The sequence below is a fragment of the Strix aluco genome, chromosome 1 (genome assembly GCF_031877795.1).
Source record: "Strix aluco isolate bStrAlu1 chromosome 1, bStrAlu1.hap1, whole genome shotgun sequence".
Taxonomy (NCBI): domain Eukaryota; kingdom Metazoa; phylum Chordata; class Aves; order Strigiformes; family Strigidae; genus Strix; species Strix aluco.
Window position 1 is genome coordinate 162,959,227 of NC_133931.1, and position 22,608 is coordinate 162,981,834.

The 22,608-nt window shown below is 38.8% G+C and overlaps 1 protein-coding gene across 1 annotated transcript in view; it reads right to left on the reverse strand.

Moving 5' to 3' along the window:
* Nucleotides 1-22,608, reverse strand: part of SUGCT (succinyl-CoA:glutarate-CoA transferase) — a 334,394-nt gene that overhangs the window by 255,343 nt on the left and 56,443 nt on the right. Inside the window, exon 9 of the mRNA XM_074850026.1 lies at nt 8,839-8,934. Within this exon, the coding sequence (XP_074706127.1) occupies nt 8,839-8,934 (96 nt within the window). The remainder of the gene's footprint in view (nt 1-8,838; nt 8,935-22,608) is intronic.

Here is a 22,608-nt window from a genome sequence, read left to right on the forward strand (position 1 = left end):
CCATGGTGACAAAGCACAGACCTCTGCTGCATTAAACGTGAGCAGAAATGTAATTCTCATGATGAGAGAAGGAAGAATGTTGCAATGAGATGTGGGCATTTTCTAGGGAAGTAAACGCTATGTGAAAGCAAGCGTTTTACATTCTTGAGGACAATATGCAAAAGAATGAAACCGTTTCAAACACCATTATGTTTCTGATGGCAGATGGTTCCCTTTTGGCTGAACAGTGGTAAAGGTTCTTAATCAGGTCTACAAGTACAGTGAACCTTCACATTGCTGAAAGAGAAGCATCACTCCATTAAAAGCAAGTTCATAAGCAAGTGTTAATCCCCATGCAATGTAGCATTTATCATTTTTCAAGCAAGTGCTCATTCCAAGAGGATTATCACTTCCCCATCCTGCCCTCTGGCTGACTACACAGGGCAGAGAAATTCTTTATTCCATATGGAAGGGGAGAGGGAGGTTGGAGGAAGCTGTGATCTCCAGCTTCCAGTTTCGCTGTAGCTACTCCAAGTTGAAAGTGGGAAAGAGCACAGGCCAATGTTGCAGCAGTTGCTCTTCAATGAGAGTATAGATATGGCTTCCCAGAAGCTGTCTGGCAATTATTAACACATGTCATACTGCAAAGATGGGGGAGGGATGCGGGGGGTGCAAGCACTCTTTGCTAATATCTGTACAGATCCTACCAACCCGCCCGACTGAATGGCCAGATGCACCTTTGATTTGTCCACAGAGTATTTCATTTAAGCTTTATTAAAGTGGTTCTGTTTGAAATGCCTCAGATATTAATAAAGTAACACAAATCAACTACTGTAAGCACAGTTCTACAGCTAAGATCTGTGAGTATATAAATCCACTTGTGCAAGTTTACAAAATTTGAGCCACCTTTCCTAATTAGATAGGCACTTTTCTAAAGAACTGCCCTTTGAGGTGTGACAAGCTTAGAAAAGAACATGTTTTAGGTGGAATTATATTAGTTACAGGATACTTTTGCTTTCTTTTGGGGCATAACGTCCTTACTTCTTCTATAGTCATGTCTCTCCTTGTACAACAGTTACAGACTACATACAGCTCACCTGGGGACTCTTATATAACAGATCTACTCATGCAACACTAATTATAAGCAAAAACATGTAAAGACAGAAGTTCTAGACTAATGGTATGTCAAACCCATCACGGAGACAATCAGAATATTATTTTGTAACATGCCACACATGTATAAAGTCAAAAGCACTGCATACACGAAAGCAGTTAATAGTGCTAATAATTTGTATCTACCATCCCACATAGCTCCTTAGAAATAAATGCTGCACAAAAACTAGATTACATGAATGACATCTAGTGGACATACCCTTCCATAACAGTCAACATTTTCCAACCAAAACTGTCACAAACTTCACATAGTAAAAGCAAGCACCTGAACACCAGTTAAACAATGGTAAGAATTTTGCTGGGTTTTTTATTTATTCATTCTTCTGTCTTCATAAAGTTAATATTATCATGTGGACATGCCTTAATCTCTCCTGTGCCCCAATATGATTCACCATAAATGACCAGATCCTCAAATTCTTAAGAAAACACAACTTTAAAAGATTGTGAACATTGCCAAAGTCCTTACTCATTTCAGTCATTTAAAGTAATTCCTTTGTGTTTCATTCCCCATTACTTACCAGAAAGAGACAATTTGTCCTCCTTGTACAATACCTTGCACAAGAGGTTGTGGTGTTTTATTAGTGTTTCTAGCTGTGACGGTAATACAAATCACTTTTTATATATGCAGGATGATTATGTCAGGAGTCATTGAGTGATACTGCTGCACACAGATTTCTGATTTCTCTTTCAGATTGTTTAAGCATGTTTCAGCTTTTGAGAGGCTGCACTATATAGTTAAACAATGACTATGAAACATATTTCCAGAAAAAGAAAAGCCAAGTTTATTCTTCTGCCCTGGATCCGATATGCAGATTAGAGGAAAGCAGTGATCCAGTTGCAGTCAATATCTCCTCTACAAGCCCACAGATCCTACTTGCATCACTTTCCAAACAGCTACAATTTGAAGAGCAATCTACTGATCGGGGCTCTGTTACGCTGCCCCTCCTAAGAATTACAATTTGACATGGATATACAAATCTGTAATGTTTGGTAACCCTGCAACATGTTTGGAGGATAACCATACTGCTGTAAATAATACAAAATAGATCCCTCACCCCAGCAATGGATGAATGTGGAGAAACCAATGAACAGCATGCACAAAAGACAATGATGTCCATTAAATGACACTGAACATCAGCACACCTTGTGTTCTGAACCTGGTTTTGTTAGAGTTTTTCTCATGTGACCACAGACAAGTGACAGACTAATAATCTTAATGTACACCCAGTTTAAATGAGTGTAAATACATATATAAGTTCAAACATATATAAGTACCTATATAAGAATGTTTTATGATGGACACAAAAGAGTCTGTGACATTTCCCAGGAGGATATAAAACTGAGACAGTCTCAATTATCAGCCATCATTCCTTAACAATAATTGTGATTATCCATATCTGGTTTGCAAATTCAAACTATAAGACACTTTAAAAAATATATCTTGCAGGCATTGCTTAAAGTAGAAAGGTACAGGAGGATTTCCTTCAGGGGAAAAAAAAAAAGTATCAGTTTTAAATTAAAAATGCATTTCATCTCCATCTGAAAAGTTCCTGTGCACATGTAAGAAGCTGTCTATTCTATGTGAATACAAGGTCAGCTTCTTTAAAGTGCTGTCTCTGTGACAGGATAGGATATATATGAATGAAATGATAACTACACACACTCACATTATACACCAAGCACATATCTAAAACTGCCTAAGGCAAACCTACTGATTTGGTTTCCAGACAGCTGCTCTGCCCAGGAGAGAGGCTTGACAACTCACTGAAGGACAATCACCAGAAAAGTATCAATATAATGTTGTCAGTTTTGAATAACTAGAATTCATTCCTCATAAATGGGCAGCTTTCTAACACAGATTCCCACAGATGATTACTATACATTGACTAAAATGGCAAGGAAACAGAATCCCTACTCCAGCACTCCTTACCAAGCAGAGTACCACCTGTGGACCCTTGTAATCACATAACACCAAAATATTTGTGCAGTCAGTAGTTAATGTAGTCACACCACAGTAAGACACTTCTGAAGAATCTAGTATACAGATAGAAACTTGTCCAAAAAGAAAGAAAGAAAATCACTCCTGCAAATGATATCCTTTGTTTTCTTGTTTTACAGAATACAGGATGACACAGGCTTTTTTGGCTTCTCTCTTTCCTGTGCCTTGTAAGATAAAGATAGAAAGGAAGCGGCTAGTTAAAAATACAGACCTGTAGGTAAGCAGTTCAAGGAGATGCACTAGGCCACTAAAATATCTGGAAGATTGGGTATTCATCATATGAGTCAAGACATGTATCTTGAGGATGGCCAAACTGTTCTTTGCAAACTGAAACAATACAGTGCGAGAGAGCACACTTTGGTGCTTGAGAGCACAAAGCTTCTATTCACTTGATCTCTGACTACATTTAATTTTCATGTCAAACGGGCAATACTTTCAGCAGTGATATTTTATTGCTCAGAACAACAATATAGGACAATGGGTCCCCAAAGCAGTCTAAATAGTCCAGGTGAGTATTATGTAGGTGAGGTTCACAGAATAAAGAAGGGTTGTCTTGCATTTCCTGAATCTAGAACTCCCCACAAAAAAATCTGTATTTTATTTCTTTCCTGTGCATAAGTTCCATCTTCTCCTAGTTCGAGCCATTACAGAGCAGAAACGTTTTCTTCCATAACATCCATTTTGGACTTATTCAAGAAGGAGAGTTTCATGCACAAAACAAAACTTTGCAAACAATCCAAGTTCTATTCTTTGCTGATTTTGATTCCAAGACACATTGACTGCAGAAGTATCCCAATAAAACCACATAAAGACAGCAAAGAAAATGACTCCACATCACCATTCTTGTGTGGAATAAGGAGTTTGAAATTTCTGAACAACTGACATTATTCTGTTGCCCTCTCCACTGGGAGGGAAAAAAAAAAAAAAAAAAAAAGGTAATTAAAAGTTCTGTGATATTCTCCAGAGCTGAGTTAGGAGGGTTGGTGCACGTGTGACTTTGTGTGAAAAGTATCTCTGCCAGATGAATCAGGTAAGTAGCAACTTACTGCATTTCACTGTTCCTGTGATGAGACACAAGTGACACAAGTAGAATTTTCTTTGTAAGACTCCTGGACAGGATGAAATTCCACAAGCAAAAAGTATGAGATGCAGATGCTATAAATAACGCATAGATATTTATAACTATGACCATACTCATCTTTCTAGTACCTCATACCTTTCACTTCCTTGTGAGTTTATACTTTATATGTATTCATAACACATTTCAATTGCAAGGCCTTTGACACAGAGACAGTTTCTTCGTATGAAGGAAACTTCAGGCCTAGCACAAGAAGAAGTTGATGCTTAAAGAATCTAAGTGATGCTCTAATATAAAAAACATTAATGTTGGGTCTGATGAGTTATGACAACGCACAGGTCAGTCAACAGAAAAGATAATTGGTTAATGTAATAATTTCTTTCTTGTCTTGTGGTTTCAACTTCTGTGCAGAATGGTTGAGCCCTTTGCATATTCTGAAAATATACTGACGTACACTTGAGAAGACCCTGAAAGTCTTAGGACCAAATCTGGAACAGAAATAATATCATATGGGGGGGCGGGGGGGAGAAGATATCTGTAAGAGCTTGGTTTCTTAAAGAGATTTTCACCATTATGGCCTGACAGAAAACAGTCCTATACCTTTTGCTGAAAGTTTGCCTCTGAAAGTTCCGCCCAGTTGTCCGGGTGTCTGATGGCAGGGTGATAAGCTGACACAGGGAACATCCTGTAAACACACAGGTTACAATAGACTTTCTCAGGAGAATGAATATTTATTCTGAGTGGGCCAACTGGAAGATGAAAAAGCAAACGTCTAGATCTCACACGCAGTACAGGCAAGATAGCTACATTGCTGAAACCACAAGAATGAGGGAAGACCTTATCACCCCAAATGAAAGACAGTAATACAACTTTAGTTTTCAGCACAATTATGTAAACCGGATGCTTTTAAGCCCCTGATTTCCTCTGGATAATCATGGAACAGCTGTAGCTAAACAAGGTGTCTCGTTATAGAAACTTGTTTAAAAAAATTGCACTAATTACGTTTCAGATACAGCCCAGAACTCAAGGATTGTGTTTTAACACTTGAAACCAAGCAAATTGGGATCTGATTACATGCATTATCACAGGAGTGACCTATTCAAACTACATCACTGATTAAAAAGCAGATACGCTCAAAGTAGATAATTTCTCACAAAGAGTTCAGCACTCAAAAATCTATTTCTGATTTTGGTTGATTAGAATCTAGAGTTCTTCATCTTTGTGGCATACTGCAAAGTTCACCTCCACTGAAAACCTCTGGCAAACCTTTACAGAGAGCTTTACAGGACCCTGAAAGTCACTGTACACTTACAAGTTCAAATCCTCTCCTTCGAGTTCCCGTGATGAGCACAGAGACTTTAAAACTCAGACATTTCAGATGATCGTGCCACAAAGTCAGCACATCATCAGCAAATGAGAAAAACCTTAAAAGACTATGAAGGTCCTTGTACACCAAACTTTACATCTTTTTTATTAAGAGCTTGTTGGTCAGACCAGAAATAAATTTTCAAAGGTGCTACACATCTTGGTAGTTTCAGGAAAGAGAAAACCCAGCTGCCCATTAATGTTTAATTTTTATGTTTTTAAATACACAGAAAAGTAAGAAAGGTCAACCTAGAGAAAACATTCAGGGACAAATTTTGCTGCTAGATTTTTCAGTCAACAAGCAACAGGGAATTCCATGAAATTACAGAGATAGGCTCAAAGCCAAATTTGGCCTTGTAAATAGAAAAAAATAAAGCCATTTGCAAAAATATTCTGAACAAAATTATTCAATTGGAGCTCAATGAAATAAAAGCTACAAACAGCATTCAGTATACACTGCTGAATGTGCTAAACAGAGCACTAGAATACTTACTGTAACAATTATCAGAAAAAAAGTACTATTTATGTACATGTTTAAGATGTTTTTGACACTTTATTAAATTTTGGTCAGTACTCTAGCATCACTCTGATCAGACTTATGCCACACATAAAGATGACGTAAATTATTTAGATATTGCCTTTTTAATATCTATAAAAGGATCTCTCTTGTTTACACAATCTTCCATGATTTAACCGAGTCTGACACTTTTTAGCAGGATTGCAGGTTCTATATCACTTCAAAGTTATAATTTACTACCTGTGTGAAAACTCAAAATACAGCAAATGAAAACAAAATAAAGTTGAAGTCATAAGAAAAAAACCAACAGTTCACTACCATACACTTGTTTTGAAATATACAGAAATCCAATTTTCTGAAATGGGATTTTTATTACTTGAATAAATTCTAGTTCACTTGCACAAAATAGCTTGAAACAAACAAACAAAAAATTATTTGTAGAAATTAGCACTGTGATAGTCATGTGTTAGTTTGGTAAGCAAAAGACAGTAAATTCAATAACTAGGATGAGGGATGAAAGTCAGGTTTCAGAGTTCCGTTCTAAACCATATTACAAATAAGTTATGGAAGCAACAGTAAAAGCAGTACAATAGTAACAGTGAGGGTTAATTCAAGTTTCTTAAGAGCTTTGCAGTCTAAGAATAGCTTATGTTAGTAAAGCAAAAAATAAACTCTAGAAAGCATAATATACTTATGGTTACAATCAGAATTATAACCATGCTAGCTGATGGAATGTTAACAGATGAGCCATAAACACACACACACAACTCCACCCATAGTAAATCCACCCTAATTACTCATTTATGAGCAAGAAAATTCAGATTAAAATTGTTTATAATATTGAGGTGATAGTTCTAATATCTACTACAGAAACAGCATACAGAAATTCAGGAATCATAGTTTAGGTAGGTTTTTTTTTTTTTTGTAAACAGTTATTTACACATTGACTAATCTAGATTAAACCAGCAGATAGCTAAAACAGTCTCCTCAAACTTTGTATATCTAGAAAGCCGTCTATGAAAAAAGGAACAAAGGATACTCAATGTATGCTTTGCTTTTCATTTTGACTGTGAAAAAACAAAACAAAAAAAAAGCAAAAGGACATAAAAGAATACAAGTTTCAGTTACTCAGCCAAAATGCAGTACGGTGAAGAGAAAATGTCTTGTTTAGCCAGGTTTTTGGTTTTGCTTATACAAACTTCAGACACTTCAGATCTGTTTTATACTTTCAACATACCAAAGTTCAAAAAGGGTTGCACCAAAAGGTCATATCACAGAAACACAGCAGAATGTAACGACTTGTGTAGTGGATGCGTGGTTACCTCGGGTCATGCAGAGCTGGTTCTAGAAAACATGACCATACGGCTAGGCCATGCCAACCAGAGCAGCACAGCCCTAACCACGCTGCACTACCCCTGAGACAAGAATACTGCAGGACCAAACCCACCCTTGCAGGAAGAGCCACAACATCTCCCCGTCAGTCTGAGATAATTTGCAATTCGTTCTAGCTAATTCGTAACAAGATAGTTGACTATGCAGTAGTATGTACTGGAAAAAGTCTCCTACCACAAATAGATGTAGCTCTTACAAAAATAACTGATTTTGGTTTTAGACCTGAGGAGGCCTGGCCGTGACATTAGCCAGTGATAGTGTTCTGCATAAGGATGGAGTATTTCTGCTTCGGAGTTTCTGTGGCCACAAGCAGCAAATCTTTTGCTGTTATGATCACCACCATCTTCACCACTGGGAAGAAGACAATAAATTGAGTTTTCCTCACTTTCTCTAAAAACAAAGGAGATGGTAAAGAAACTGAGTGGTGTTTATGTGCAGTTCTCCCAGAAAAACACTGGGAACTGTCCCTCTCAGGATTTAAAGGACTCCATCCAGAAATTAAGAAATCCAGGCTCTGCCTAGCTAGTCACAAACATGACTATTTGATGATAAGTGCCAAAAATTATGAAATAAAGAATAGATTTTTAAAATTAAATATATGCCCAAGTATCCATAAGTTAGCATGGCTTCCATCAAGAACACAAAATGATCAGCTAGAAAAGAACAAAATTTTCTTTGTTTACTGGAAAAGTTTCCCATACTAGCCAGAACTAAGATAAAACTTGCAGAAATCTTTTTTTCCTGTGCTTGTTTATATGATGAAGGTCATGTTATTTTAAGGAACTTCAACTCTACATTAGATGTAGCAGACTATGAATTCCGCTGGGGAGATGTGAGGTCTGGTTAATTCCTTTTGCCAACCTGTTGTCTCACTGACCCACAGCGATTGATAGCAAAATCAATAGAAAATTATAACTATGTAGAACTCCAAGATGTTCATGGCCATATAGACTGTTCTTGTAGACTCGCAAGATAAAAATACCAAAATTCAGAGGCAGAAGCTTTCAGTTATAACTGGTATAAAAGTCAGGTAACCCTTAAAAAAGTAAAAAAAAGTTTCTCTGTCAGGTGAAAACCAATCAAGTCATCATGCTAGCTTTAAAGTCATCCAATTTCAGCAAACACCTTTGATCTATTTCAGTGTTCTGTTACTAATCTACTGCTGATGAAGAAATATGTAAAATGCAGAAGTGACAACGAACAACAGAACCTTGTCCTACCTAGACACAGACACATTACAGACTACAGTAGGTCATGGGAAAAGTAAGTCCTCAATCTCATAACACACAAAATTATGAATTCCAACAGCCAAAAAAATTAATGTTTTCTGCTTACCTGATACGGAACAATACTCCCATGAGCAGTACCCCAGCGTTTTGCTTCAATTTTGCAATTAAGGTAATTAGCTGCTACATGAGTGAGACATGCAACCTGGAAATGGAGAAAAAGTAAAGTATTCAGAAAAGCTGAAACTTCATTGATGACTTCTCTGAGATTTCCATCTATTTATATGTGCTTCAGATACATAAATTAAAATATTTATGTCACAAAAGTACCCTTTATATATTACACATTATGTAGACTTTTTTAATATGAAAAAAATTAGGCTACATCCGTATCATGGAAGTGCTTGTATAAGGAAAAATAATACAGGTCCTATAACACTAGTAATGCTAGACAAATCTAGCACTAAACTGCCCTAAGAGATAAGACAGTATTACCCTAAATATTTTGCGGAATAGTCAACTTCAGTAAAGAAAAAAAAAACAGTGTCTTGTCCAAAGTCTAGTGGGAAGCATGACAGATTTGTGGGATAGAACTCACCATTTCCTGAACCTCAATCCCATGCTTAAATCACAAAGGCTTTTTCTCAGTTACAAGATTATCTTTCTGTTTTCTCCTATGCTTCTCATTTTACATGTTCAAGCTATGGAAAATACTTCTGAATTCTTCAGCTCCCCACATGCTCTGTAATATTAATTAAGTGGTAGGCCTTGATAAATCATCTGCCATTAGAAGATAAGGAGAGATTTATCAAGTTATTAGGTCAGACAGACAAAACTGGAAAAAGATTAATTTTGTGAAAAATACGGCATGCTAATTTAGTAACCAGAATTTGAGGGGATAAATATATACTTTGAAAGCACAAATGTATCTTAGGAAAAAGAAGTGAACATTTATGGTGCCGTAATGCATGAAAATCAGTGGTTCTGTTATAATCAATGGCAGATTCTTTATTCTTATTTCTTTGAGAGAATACAGTGTGTGACTATCTGAAGCCAAGTAACACAATAAAGCATTACAGTTAGCATGCAAGGTTATCACTAATTCACCAGACACAATATATTTCTTTTACACCGTTAACTGGTTGTGCCAGTACTTGCCTAAACAATAGGTCATGTGACCATTTTTTCCCCAAAATGTTATTTTCTTCATATTTGTCCCCTAGATGGAAGAAATTTGCTATGTTGATCCAAGTGTTTACACTATTCTGTGCCTACTAATCAGTCTAATCTACATCAAAACACGCAGTAATTAATTCAGTCCACCATTCATATTCCAATATGTGAATTATATCAGAATTTCTAGAAAAAGAATGCCATTTCACTTTCTTCTCCTTTCTCCATATATGCTCAAAAGGCAATGTGAATATGTCACTCTCACATTTCAAGCAAATATTTAACTGTAAATCATGGATACAGTGATTTAGTCCAACAGAAAAACTAGGCAAATATACAGCAAATAAGAATTTAACTGCTGCCAAAAACTATATCCATATAAACTAACTACAAATACAATGCCTTATTCCTGAGTACTGTTGGAAAACCCTTTGTAGTTGGATTTCAGCTGCAGTTTATGATAGCCCACTGTCACTTCATTCAGCTAGAACGTTGAACAATGTCTAGTCTGTCCTTCAGTCCCCAGGAAAATCTCAGCAATTAAGGAAATGGATCTGGGACTACATAGAAAGGACATTTTCTTCTGGTTTGCAACTTCCCTCAGCAACATAGAATGAAACACACCGTTATTACAGAGAGAGTTGAATGAGTCACGGACGTGTGTTATTTATTAATAACACATACCCTAGACCCATCGTTTCATCATTTTTCAATTTGGGGTCACACTCCATAGTGATAGTTTTTCTATCACAGCAAATGCCTATGCAACGATGATGAAATATTAATCATTAGATATTTTTCTGTATTTGTGTGCAACACTACACAGCTGCTGTATTCCACACAAATTTCACTGACAGGTGAGATGCATCCACTACAATGGGCTTTTACTTTTAAAGACACCAGGATGCTCTCTGTGATACATACATTTAACTCCTCACACTTCTGGAAGGAAACACTACACCAAACTTAACTCTGGGAAGGACATAGTGAATTAAAACCTAGTGAAATAGGAATCCTAAAATATTGATAATGAATATAATGGAGCCAAAATTTCATTCCATTTATTTTTTTATATTCTATGCTTTAGAAATAGACCTATGAGTTTCATAGACAAAATTCTTCACAAGAAGTTTCACAAGAAAACTTTCATCCTTAAAAACAATCCTTTTAACACAGTGTTGGAAATTGCTTCAGCTTTCTCGATGAGATGAACATAATTCTTTCAATAGTGGAAAATACACATGTCTAGATTTCTCCGAAGCACTTGTTCACAATACAATAGGAAAAAAAGAATTAAAATATAATGCTCGCTAGGTTTTGGAATTGCACCACTAAACCTTCTGCTCAAAGACTTGTTTCAGCAGCAATAGACAGCAAACGCCAGGGAAGTCAGAAGCTTAGTAAAGACAGCAATTTTGGAACTAAAAGTTGCTTAGACTTCACCATGATACTTAGTCTGAAGAAGAATTCCATCTCAGTCAATGTACCAATCACTTGCTGGAATGCATATGCCTACATATCCTGCCGAAACTGGTTTACTTATTGTTTTTCAATAAATCACAAAGGAAAAAGGCTTTTAGTTCCCTTTGATATCCTCCTCTGAGCTAGGTACCCTGTTCATAGTCAAATCAGCCAGTCAAAAAGAATTAGTAGTAGTAATAGTAATATCATCATCATCATCCTCCAAATAAACTTTGACCACTTCAAAGTAAATATTTCAGTGCTTTGTGTTTTATGTATAAAAATACTTAGCTGAGCAAACTCTATGGCCTTTTGCCCCTTTCATAATAACTCTCCAATTAATTCAGCAGACTTAAAAGACAATTCTATTTCTACATTCCCATGAAACTGTTACAGAGAGTCACAGGAATACCGTGCTTTTCCCTGTCCTCTTTTCCTGGCTCAGTTCATTCTCTCTGGTCTCTCCAAAGATTTACTCTCACTAAAAAAGAACTACCCAAAAAAACTTTTCAGCATAGACATTCTATATCCTTAATAAAGAACACAAAGAATTTATCTACCTATACCTTATGGTTGTTAAGCAAACTGCTGAACTATAAGCATAAAAGAGATATCCCAAGTGAACATTTCCACAGACATTAAATCCCCTAGAAAAAATGTTTTTAACAAAACACGTCTGTTTCTTCAAATTCCCCTGTAATTCAAGACTCAGGACTTCACTGCTAGAGACACTTCTTGCAGTAGGAATATCTATAGTACAATCAATCTCTCAAAATGAAGTTTGGGTACATCTGTAGTGCATATTCAGTTAAGTATTTTTAAATCTCTATTCAAAACTGCTTTCCTGAAACCTTATAGACCCATTTCTTTTCTCCTTTAATTAAGAACTAATCCTTAAAAGTAACCTTTGGACTTGTAACATTAAAGCAGATGTAATGCAATGATACAGACACCTCTGTATTCATTTGCTTGCAGAGACAGATCTATGCACTGTAAATACGTATTATCAAATATCTACACAGATAAGCATTTATTTCACATCAATAAAAGGAACACACACTTCAACATTCCTTTCTGATATTAGTGTTGACGGCCAAATCACATATTTGCGTTACATACTTACTTAAACCAGAACAAAAAGAGAGCTGCATTAAGGTCTGAAAAGTTATGCTCAGCTTATGACGGAATCCGACAGATGGGAAACAAGATATTAAAAGCCACAAGGTGAGCAGACAAAGAAAAGAGACAGAATTTCAAAAGATTTTTTTCAAGATAGCACATCAAACATAATTTATTACAATGAGTTCACTGAGTCAATCAATCATTTACATGCAAGTTCAACAAGTGTATATGAATAACAAAAGACGACAGGTAACTGGAAAGAGGAGAAAATAACATTTTAATTATATTCTTTACTTTCTTCTCCCTCCAATTTTGTGTCTGCTTTCTTGTCATGTATCTTAACAAGGCTTTGACTCTTAGCCAACTTAATTTATTTTTTTTTCTCATGCTTTGTTTACTTTGTCTTAAAGCAGGCATGTAGACTGTCTTTTAGGAACTTTGAGACACGGGTGTTTTACAGCAGCACAGATAACTTATTTTACGCTATACTACTGAACTAGTAATCCAAATATTAATTTATAACATATTTTATATATATATACATATAAAAACAATCATCCTGGAAAATTTCAGTGGCTTCTGTTGTTCAAAGGCCAGTAATCTTCCACTTACACCTTCTCCATACTTCTGGTGACATGGAAAAAAAGATCTTTACATGAGAAAAACTTGAACATAAGACCACAATCCTCATTTAGTGTACACTAACAAAGCTCTCTTAAAATCACTGATCTCATGCTGGTATTTACCTAAGGACTGATTTTACTGTTTTACATGTCTTCCCCTTTGCATGTTGCAATAAATATCTTGATGCTAATAAATCAATATTCAAGTTTGATTAATTTTTTGCAGTTACCCCCTGTCGCCCTTCTCATTTGTATATCTGTACTGAAGCTGCTTCCATGGACATGTGCATGGGGTGACCCTCGGCTCTTACATCTTGAGTGGTTTTTTCACTAAAAAAAACCCATGAAAACCAAAAACCTCTATCGCTACCAAGGAAACCCCACTCCATTTAGAAGAAAACCCCACTCTTCCAGTTGAAGTCTAACTACATTTAGCCACAAGGCTTAATGAGAGTAGAAATAAGCTGTTACTAGTCTGCAGTCACCTCACTGCTGCCACAGACAGCGCACACATGTTTTATGTTACATCCTCAGCACTGACCCAACTGGCTCAGGACATGGCACTTCGCCACAATGAACCGTGCTGTTCTACTGGTTTTGAGACAGGCAACTGTGTTTCAAACTCCTGAAAGAATGAACCAGGCGGCAGGAACCACAGCCTTGCACAGAGGCAAGAAAGCTGCCACAATTCAAGGCAGTCCATTCCACAGGGACCAGGCAGGAAGCCACAGCCTTCCCAGGAGCTGTCAATGCACATCACCTTATGTCTGGGCACCTAAGGGCCTCCCGTCTAGCCTGGAGTTGAGAGCTCTGCAGGAGCTAAAACTCAGCTCAAGAGTGCCATACGCCCACAGGCCAGGCAGACAGCCCCACCTGCAAGTACACAGCAAAGCCACTGCCCGCAAAGGAACAAGATTTTACAAATTCATCAGTGATATCCCTACATCTGTGCAAGGCAGCAGGTCTGACCATCTCCTGAATTCATAACTGAATTCATAATCCCTCTCCACATAGTATTTTCCCTCCCCTTCAAGACTCAGTAGTACTGTAGGCTGCTTTCAATCAGTGCTTTGCAGACCAGCAAAGGTCATGAATGACTTTGGTCGGCAAAAGCTAACTAAAAAAGCAATACTAGTATCACACAGGCCAAAGCTTACTATTAAAGAGTCTGCACCCCCTTTAGAAAAGGTCTGTGGTCATGTTATGAACACTGTGCTCTGGGTAAAAGGCGTTTTATTCCCAGTGATGCTGATTTCTTTTAATACGAACCTCCAGTACGTGATCATGAATTCATCCTTCACAAAAGAAAAATCCTGGCACTGAACCATCAGCAAATGGTATAATCCCAGCCACAAATACAATCTTCTAAAGATAAAATCAATTTTAGAACAGGTCTCATCTTAGGTGATGTTTTAGGGTCTTCCAACCAGACACTTAAGCAGGTATCCAACTCTGTGCCAACAATCACATGCAGCTTGTGGGACTTGATAATTAAAGTTAGCCACTTGATCAAACAGCACACAGCGAATCACACAGTCACCAGGAATGATGTGCTAGGGGGTGCTTAATGAACTAGAAACAATAAAAAATACATGCAATGAGAAAAACAAAGGTAATGTATTTCAAAACCCTATTTTGAACATGGATTCTCAGAGAGGAAGAAAGCTAGAAAGAGCAAAACAGACTTTAAAGTGCACAACTGTGTAGATACATTTTTAGTGTGAAAATGATGGCTGAAAGCAACTCCTGCTTTATTAAAAAGTTTAGAATACATAGAGAAACTGAGGCATCTTCAAAAACTCAAGGGATTTGCGTAGCAGGGAACTGTTAACTGAGTTCAATGCAATGTAACAACAAAAAGAACTGATCTACAAATGATTTTTTTAATGAGCTATTTAGAGCTTATAAAAGACCAGAATGAATGCTTCTGTGCTTCCCACAGCATGGAGATCATCTCCTGAGTAAGATTCAATTAGTATTAACAATAGCAAAGATTGATGTAACTCACAGATGTAGGACTTGAAATTCCAGAAATATGTATTATTCAGCACACAGTTTCAAGATAAAGTAAATGTTAAATAGTCTTCTATCTCTTCTTAGTCTCCACTGGAAAAAAACAAAACAAAACAAAACAAACCTACACACACTCAGATTACTCTTAGGTGAAGGATCAGAAATAAAAATCCTGATGATAGAATCTATGAGCCAGCACTGGCATGAAAGAGAAAAAAAAAATTCTTTTAAATGAGCTCTGGTTGAAGAAAGCAACATTTGAAAATGAAGAATAAATTACATTTTCTTGATTAAAATAAAATACTAATAAGCTTTTTCTGAGAGTGTAAAAAACCATACTACTTCAACCACTGAAAAATTCTTGTTTCAGCTTCATAGTAACACAGGAACAGCTCTAAGGAATCCATCACTTCAAAAAAAAATCTGTTAAAGAGAGTATTTGGGTTAAAAAAACCCCAAGAACTCCAAAGTTAGTCTGTACACTGTGCAAGATCTTGGTGCATTTCTACACAAACCTTAACCACACCATCCTATATTATTTTTCTATGAAACTTCTGACTCAGTTAGTTAGTAGGTACTTATTGAATATTTACTTTTAACTTATTCAGGAATACACAGCCCAAACACTGCACCAAATCTCCTAGAGAGCCCCTACCAGCCTTTATGCACATCATATGTTGTACACACTGCACCTTCTGCCATCCTGAGTTCCTTTCAAAAGACACTTCCCTGAAACGAGGGTGATTCATCTGCCAGATTTCAAGTTTCCACTCCAAAGAATGAAGGCACTAAGTTTCTCAGGAGGAAAAAAAAAAAAAAAAAGCCCATCAACGTATTTTCCCATAACTTGTTCCTGGAAACAGATGAATCATTTTAATAGCAACTTTGAAAACAAATCACTTTTTGGCAATTCCATGACATGGAAAATTCAGCCAAAACATTTAAAACTTTGGCAAAGTTATAAAAACTAAAATCAGACTCTGATAACAGACATATCAGACAACCTTAACTATAAATTACACTTCTACAATCATTTCCTCAAGTCTTTATCTTCTCTGAAGAAAGAATATAGATCCACTGAAATATTACATGCATTACGCTATGTATTTTCACACAGCTTTACTCAGTCCAGGCAAATTTCAACTTATAAAAAGTTTCTTCTCCTACATTTTACACATTTCTTTTTAACACTATAACACATTTTCTTATAGTATTCCTTAATTATAACCTTTTCCACCAAGAACCTATGCATTTAATATGAATTACAACTTCTCTGGTTTTTAATTCTATGTAATGATGTCTGGTTGTATTTCATGGATTGCTTAGAAAACAGCACAGATCAAGTTCTCGGAGTGGCTTCTATTCATCCAAAGAACTGCAAGCATACTTGCAAAACACAGAACAATTTGAGTTGTGAGAGGTGAGCCCAGGGAGAGGAGCTCCTCCGCTCAGTGACAGAGCTCCCAGAGGGGGTGAGTAGGTTGAGGAGCATCAGGGGGTGCGAGAGAGAGATGGACTAGTGGAACCGCACCCTGCCTTCCCTGGGACAGGCCCAACAGGCAGACGGCGCGTGATATGAGGACTCCCTGTCCCCTCTCCGCCCGGCTGAACATCGTGACTTAAGGGACAGGGGGCAATGGCGACAAGTTCCTGCCCGGCACAGCAGACACCTCATCTTTGTGACCGTCCCACCTCCCCGGCTGAACCTGCATAACAGGTACCAGGCTCTGCGAGTGGAACCAAGCCGTGATGAGGACCATGGTTCCTCTGGCTTGCAGGTGCCACCCAGGTTAAGTTGTCCTGTGCCCTGCACCAAAACTGCTTCCATAAAGAAAAAAAGATGGGTCATTGTCACAGGAGACTCCCTTCCGAAGCAAACAGAAGGCCCAATATGCAGACCTGACCCACTTTTTAGGGAAGTCTGCTGTCTCCCTGGGGCCCAGGTTAAAGATGTGAAGACAAAGCTTCCTACCCTGGTACGGCCCTCAGATTATTACCCATTATTGATTTTTCAGGTAGGCAGCAATGATGTTGCAACAAGAAGTCCAAGGGCAATCAGGAGAGACTTCAGGGCCTTGGGACGACTGGTTAAGGGATCAGGAGCACAAGTAGTGTTCTCCTCTATCCTTTCAGTTGCAGGGAATGACGAGGGAAGAAACAAGAAGAGTCAGCAGATCAATACCTGGCTCCAAGCCCCGTGACATGGGCAGAATTTTGGACTTTTTGGTCATGGGTCGGTTTACACACCACCAGGCCTGCTGGCAACACACGGGGTACCCCTGTCACAAAGGGGGAAAAGGATCTTTGCACAGACATTAGCAGGGCTCACTGAAAGAGCTTTAACTAGATTTGAAGGGGGAAAGGGATAAAACCAGGCTCGCTAGAGATAAGCCTGGGGGCAGCACGCCAATGACTGAGTGATGGGGTGCTAGCAAGGTCCTTTGGTCTGCCATCTCAGTGGAGGTAGGGGATGGAGATCCACACAGCAGCACAGACACGAGGGTTATTGATGTGTTAGAAACCACGGAAGCACCTGAGAATGGTCACGTAGGAATGGGGGCTTCTCCTCTCAAAAAGGTTGCAGGATCAATAGCCCAACTGAAGAGCATCTACAGCACTGGCAACAAACAGGAGCAGCTGGAAGACATTGTGCAGCAGGAAAACCATGACATAGACACAGTTGCCATCATGGAAACATGGTGGGATGATTGGCCCCACTGGAGTGCTGCAATGGATGGCTATAAACTCTTCAGAAGGGATGGGCAAGGAAGGAGAGACGCTGGGCTAGCCCTGTATGTTAGGGAGCCTTTTGACTGTCTAGAGCTTAATGATGGTGACAAAGGGGTTGAGTATTTATGGGTGAGAATCAGGGGGAAGGCCAACAAGGCCAATATCATGGTGGGAGTCTGTTATAGACCACCCAACCAGAATGAAGAGACAGACAAAATATTCTATAAGCAGCTGGGAGAAGTCCGACAATCACTAGCCCTTGTTCTCGTGGTGGACTTCAACTTACCAGATGTCTGCTGGAAATACAACACAGCAGAGAGGAAACAGTCTAGGAGGTTCCTGGAGTGTGTGGAAGATAACTTCCTGACACAGCTGGTGAGGGAGCCAACTAGGGAAGCCACCCCACTGGACCTGTTTGTGAACAGAGAAGGACTTGTGGGTGATGTGATGGTTGGAGGCCATCTTGGGCACAGCAGTCACAAAATGATAGATTTTTTGATTCTTGGGGAAGTAAGGACCGGGATCAGCAGAACTGCTACCTTGGACTTCCTGAGGGCGGACTTTGGCCTGATTAGGAGACTGATTGACAGAGTCCCTTGGGAGGCAGTCCTGGAAGGTTGGACATTCTTCAAGAAGGAAATCTTAAAGGCACAGGAGCACGCTGTCCCCATGTGCCAAAAGGCGAGCTGGTGGGGAAGAAGACCGGCCCAGCTGAACAGAGAGTTTTGGCTGGAACTTGGGGAAAAAAAGAGAGTTTATGACCTTTGGAAGAAGGGGCAGGCAACTCAGGAGGATTACAAAGATGTTGTGAGGTTATACAGGCAGAAAATTAGAAAGGCCAAAGTCCAACTAGAACTTAATCTGGCTACTGCTGTAAAAGACAATAACAAATGTTTCTGTAAATGCATTAGCAACAAAAGGAGGGCTGAAGAGAATGTCCATCCTTTATTGGATGTGGGGCAAACATAGCAACAAAGGATGAGGAAAAGGCTGAGGTACTTAATGCCTTCTTCGCCTCAGGCTTTAATAGTAAGGCCAGTTTTCTCGGGGTACCCAGCCCCCTGAGCTGGAAGACAGGGACAGGGAGCAGAATGAAGCCCCCATAATCCAAGGGGAAAGGGTTAGTGACCTGCTACGCCACTTAGACACACACAAGTCTATGGGGATGGATGGGATCCACCCAAAGGTACTGAGGGAGCTGGTGGAAGTGCTCACCAAGCCACTTTCCATCATTTACCAGCAGTCCTGGCTTACTGGGGAGTTCCCAGTTGACTGGAAGTTAGTAAGCGTGCCGCTCATCTGCAAGAAGGGCCGGAAGGAGGATCCGGGGAACTACAGGCCTGTCAGTCTGACCTCAGTGCCAGGGAAGGTTATGGAGTAGATCATCTTGAGTGTCATCACACAGCACCTACAGGGCAACCAGATGATCAGGCCCGGTCAGCATGGGTTTATGAAAGGCAGGTCCTGCTTGACTATCCTGATCTCCTTCTGTGACAAGGTGACCCGCTTAGTGGATGAGGGAAAGGTTGTGAATGTTGTTTACCTGGACTTTGACATCGTTTCCACAGCATTCTCCTGGAGAAACTGGCTACTCACAACTTGGATGGGCGTACTCTTCACTGAGTAAAAAGCTGGCTGACTGGGCCCAAAGGGTTGTGGTGAATGGAGTTAAATACAGTTGGCAGTGGTCACAAGTGGTGTTCCTCAGGGCTCAGTACTGGGGCCAGTTCTGTTGAATATCTTTTTCAATGATCTGGATGAGGGGATTGAATGCACCCTCAGTAAGTTTGCAGACAACAACAAGTTGGGTGGGAGTGTTGATCTGCTTGAGGGTAGGAAGGCGTTATAGAGGGATCTGGACAGGCTGGATCAATGGACCAAGGCCAATTGTATGAGCTTCAACAAGGCTCAGTGCTGGGCCCTGCACCTGGGTCACAACAACCCCACGCAACACTACAGGCTTGGGGCAGAGTGGCTGGAAAGCTGCCTGGCAGAAAAGGATCTGGGGGTGTTGGTTGACAGCCAACTAAATATGAGCCATCAGTGTGCTCAGGTGACCAAGATGGCCAATAGTAGCCTGGCTTGTGTCAGAAATAGTGTGGTCAGTGGGACTAGTGAAGTGACTGTCCCCCTGTACTCAGCACTGGTGAGGCTGCACCTTGAATATTGTGTTCAGTTTTGGGTCCCTCACTACAACAAAGACATTGAGGTGCTGGAGCGTATCCAAAGAAGAGCAACAAAGCTGGTGAAGGGTCAAGTCTGATGAGGAGCAGCTGAGAGAACTTATGAGGAGAGGCTGAGAGGTTGTTTAGCCTGGAGAAAAGGAGGCTGAGGGGAGACCTTATCTCCCTCTACAACTATCTGAGAGGAGATTGTAGCGAGGTGGGTGTCAGTCTCTTCTCCCAAGTAATAAGCAATAGGACAAGACGAAACGGCCTCAAGTTGCACCAGGGAAGGTTTAGACTGGATATTAGGAAAAATTTCTTCACCAAAAGGGTTGTCAAGCATTGGAACAGGCTGCCCAGGGAATTGGTTGAGTCACCATCCCTGGAGGTATTTAAAAGACATGTAGACGTGACTATTAAGGACATGGTTTAGTGGTGGACTTGGCAGTGCTAGGTTAACAGTTGGACTTGATGATCTTAAAGGTCTTTTCCAACCTAAACGATTCTATTCTATTCTAAAACCAGTAGCTATATTTGACAGCTGAGAATGAAGAGAGCAAAACATACTAATAAAATCCAGACAAACAGATTTTGCTCATATAAAAATTAATTACCTGTGAGGACAGGCATCAGAATAACTGTAGCAATTTTTCTTATTATTTGTAATAGTGTAGTATCCAATTTGGATGCTACATACACTTTGTGAAGGAATCTATTGTTTTATTTAAGCAGTAATAAGGATGCTTTTCCATGGAAAGCTGCCAACATCCAAAAGCAGCCATATTAAGCCACTTTTCACTTTTGATCTTATCATTAGAAACAGTGCCATTTACAATGAAAATATGCATACACCTAGCCATTTACAGCACTCATGTTTTTGTCTCCACATTTATCAGCATGAATACTTGCACAGAAAAAAGAATCTTAAGTGTGTTTGTCTCCTCCTGACAATGTCATTTTCATCTAATCTGTGGAGAACTGTCCCTCCACAAAAATAATAGTAGTTTCAACAGCTTGTGCTGCAGCACTGCAAGCAGGTAGATTTTTAGATTTTTCATTTGATACATAGGGAGGCACGTACAGAAATGAGACATGTCTATTTGGCTGGGTGAGAAATGTGCAAATACTCCACCCCTATTATCACAGCTCAATATCCTCTGGTCATAACAGTATTACTTCAGGAGAACAACACTGACACTAGATGTAACACTGCAAGATCTGTGGACGCTGCCCATTAAGTACTTACGTGCTAATGCACTACAGGGATGACACAAGAAACAAACCCATGCAATTGAATGAAATGTTTGAAATAGGTTGTTTTACAATGCACAGAGTTATATGTGCCTCTGCAGTGCTAATGAACACCCACCATTCAGTCACCCACAATGCTTTTTCGAGCACCTTAATGCTGTCCGCAATGCAGATGTGGTTCATCTACCAAGCTGTTAAACAGCATACAAGTCAGAGAAACGTGGTCCAAAGTTCTATTTGATTTGAGAAATAAATGGGTTAGTATTACCAATGAGTCTGGAGTCAAAAGATGGCACTTCTGCCTGATCATGCATTTTGAATAATGACAACAAATTTGTAAATGATTCTCTGAAGAAGGAAGTTTTTCCTTAATTCATCTACAAAAATATTTAAATAGTACCACAAAAAACCAAAATGTTATATTACAGAGTAAGCTTGAATGAAAATAACTTCACACATTTTATCAGAGAAATCTAGTACTACAAATATTCATTCCAAAGAAGGCAAAGCATTTTTACAATTAACTGAACTCTGACTTTTAGAGTCTGAACAAGCTTTTTTCTAGCTTTCACTACAATATAATACATAACTAATGTATTATGTCCACTGGCCTAATCACACATCACTACGCTAAAGAGTTTGCAATTTAATTCATGAGCCAGAAACAATACAGTGCTGAATAATACAAACATGGAGAAACACAGAGTCATGGCAGCAGAACTCCATTAGACTAAAAAGAAGTCATTAGTCCAAATTTGTTTCAGAATCATTCTTTACTTCACCTTTTTTATAAATTATAATCTATAGAGAAATTTCAATGAGACCTACCTGAGGTGACCAAACCAAGCAGTGTTAAAACCTTAGCTAGCATTCCATCAGCATACCCAAAAATGACATACATTTAAGGTTTATTAGATTTCCAGAGGTTCAACTGCACATAGAAATCAGTTGGTTTGCTAACTTAAAATTTTCCATGACATAAAATTGAAACCTCTTCCATCAAGTTACAGCCCCTTTCCTTGTTATTTACATAAATAAATAGCGCATAAGGTGTTGAAAGGCCCTATCCAAATTTGACCAATTTACAGAATGACTTCTGAAGGCTTCCATGAGTTTAGAGGGAGGGGTGAGCTTTTGGGGTACACTAAAGGTGCTTATTCTGCTACTAGCTGCTTAAATCATTCCCATTTCTTTTGAACTATGCAGGTTACCCTTCTTTTCCTAATACTGAGCACAATCCCAAAATATGATCTGCTGGTAATAAACTACAACAACCATCTTGACTCCATTTCCAGAATTACACCCTTATTCAAAGGTCATCTAAATAATAAACTCATTAAA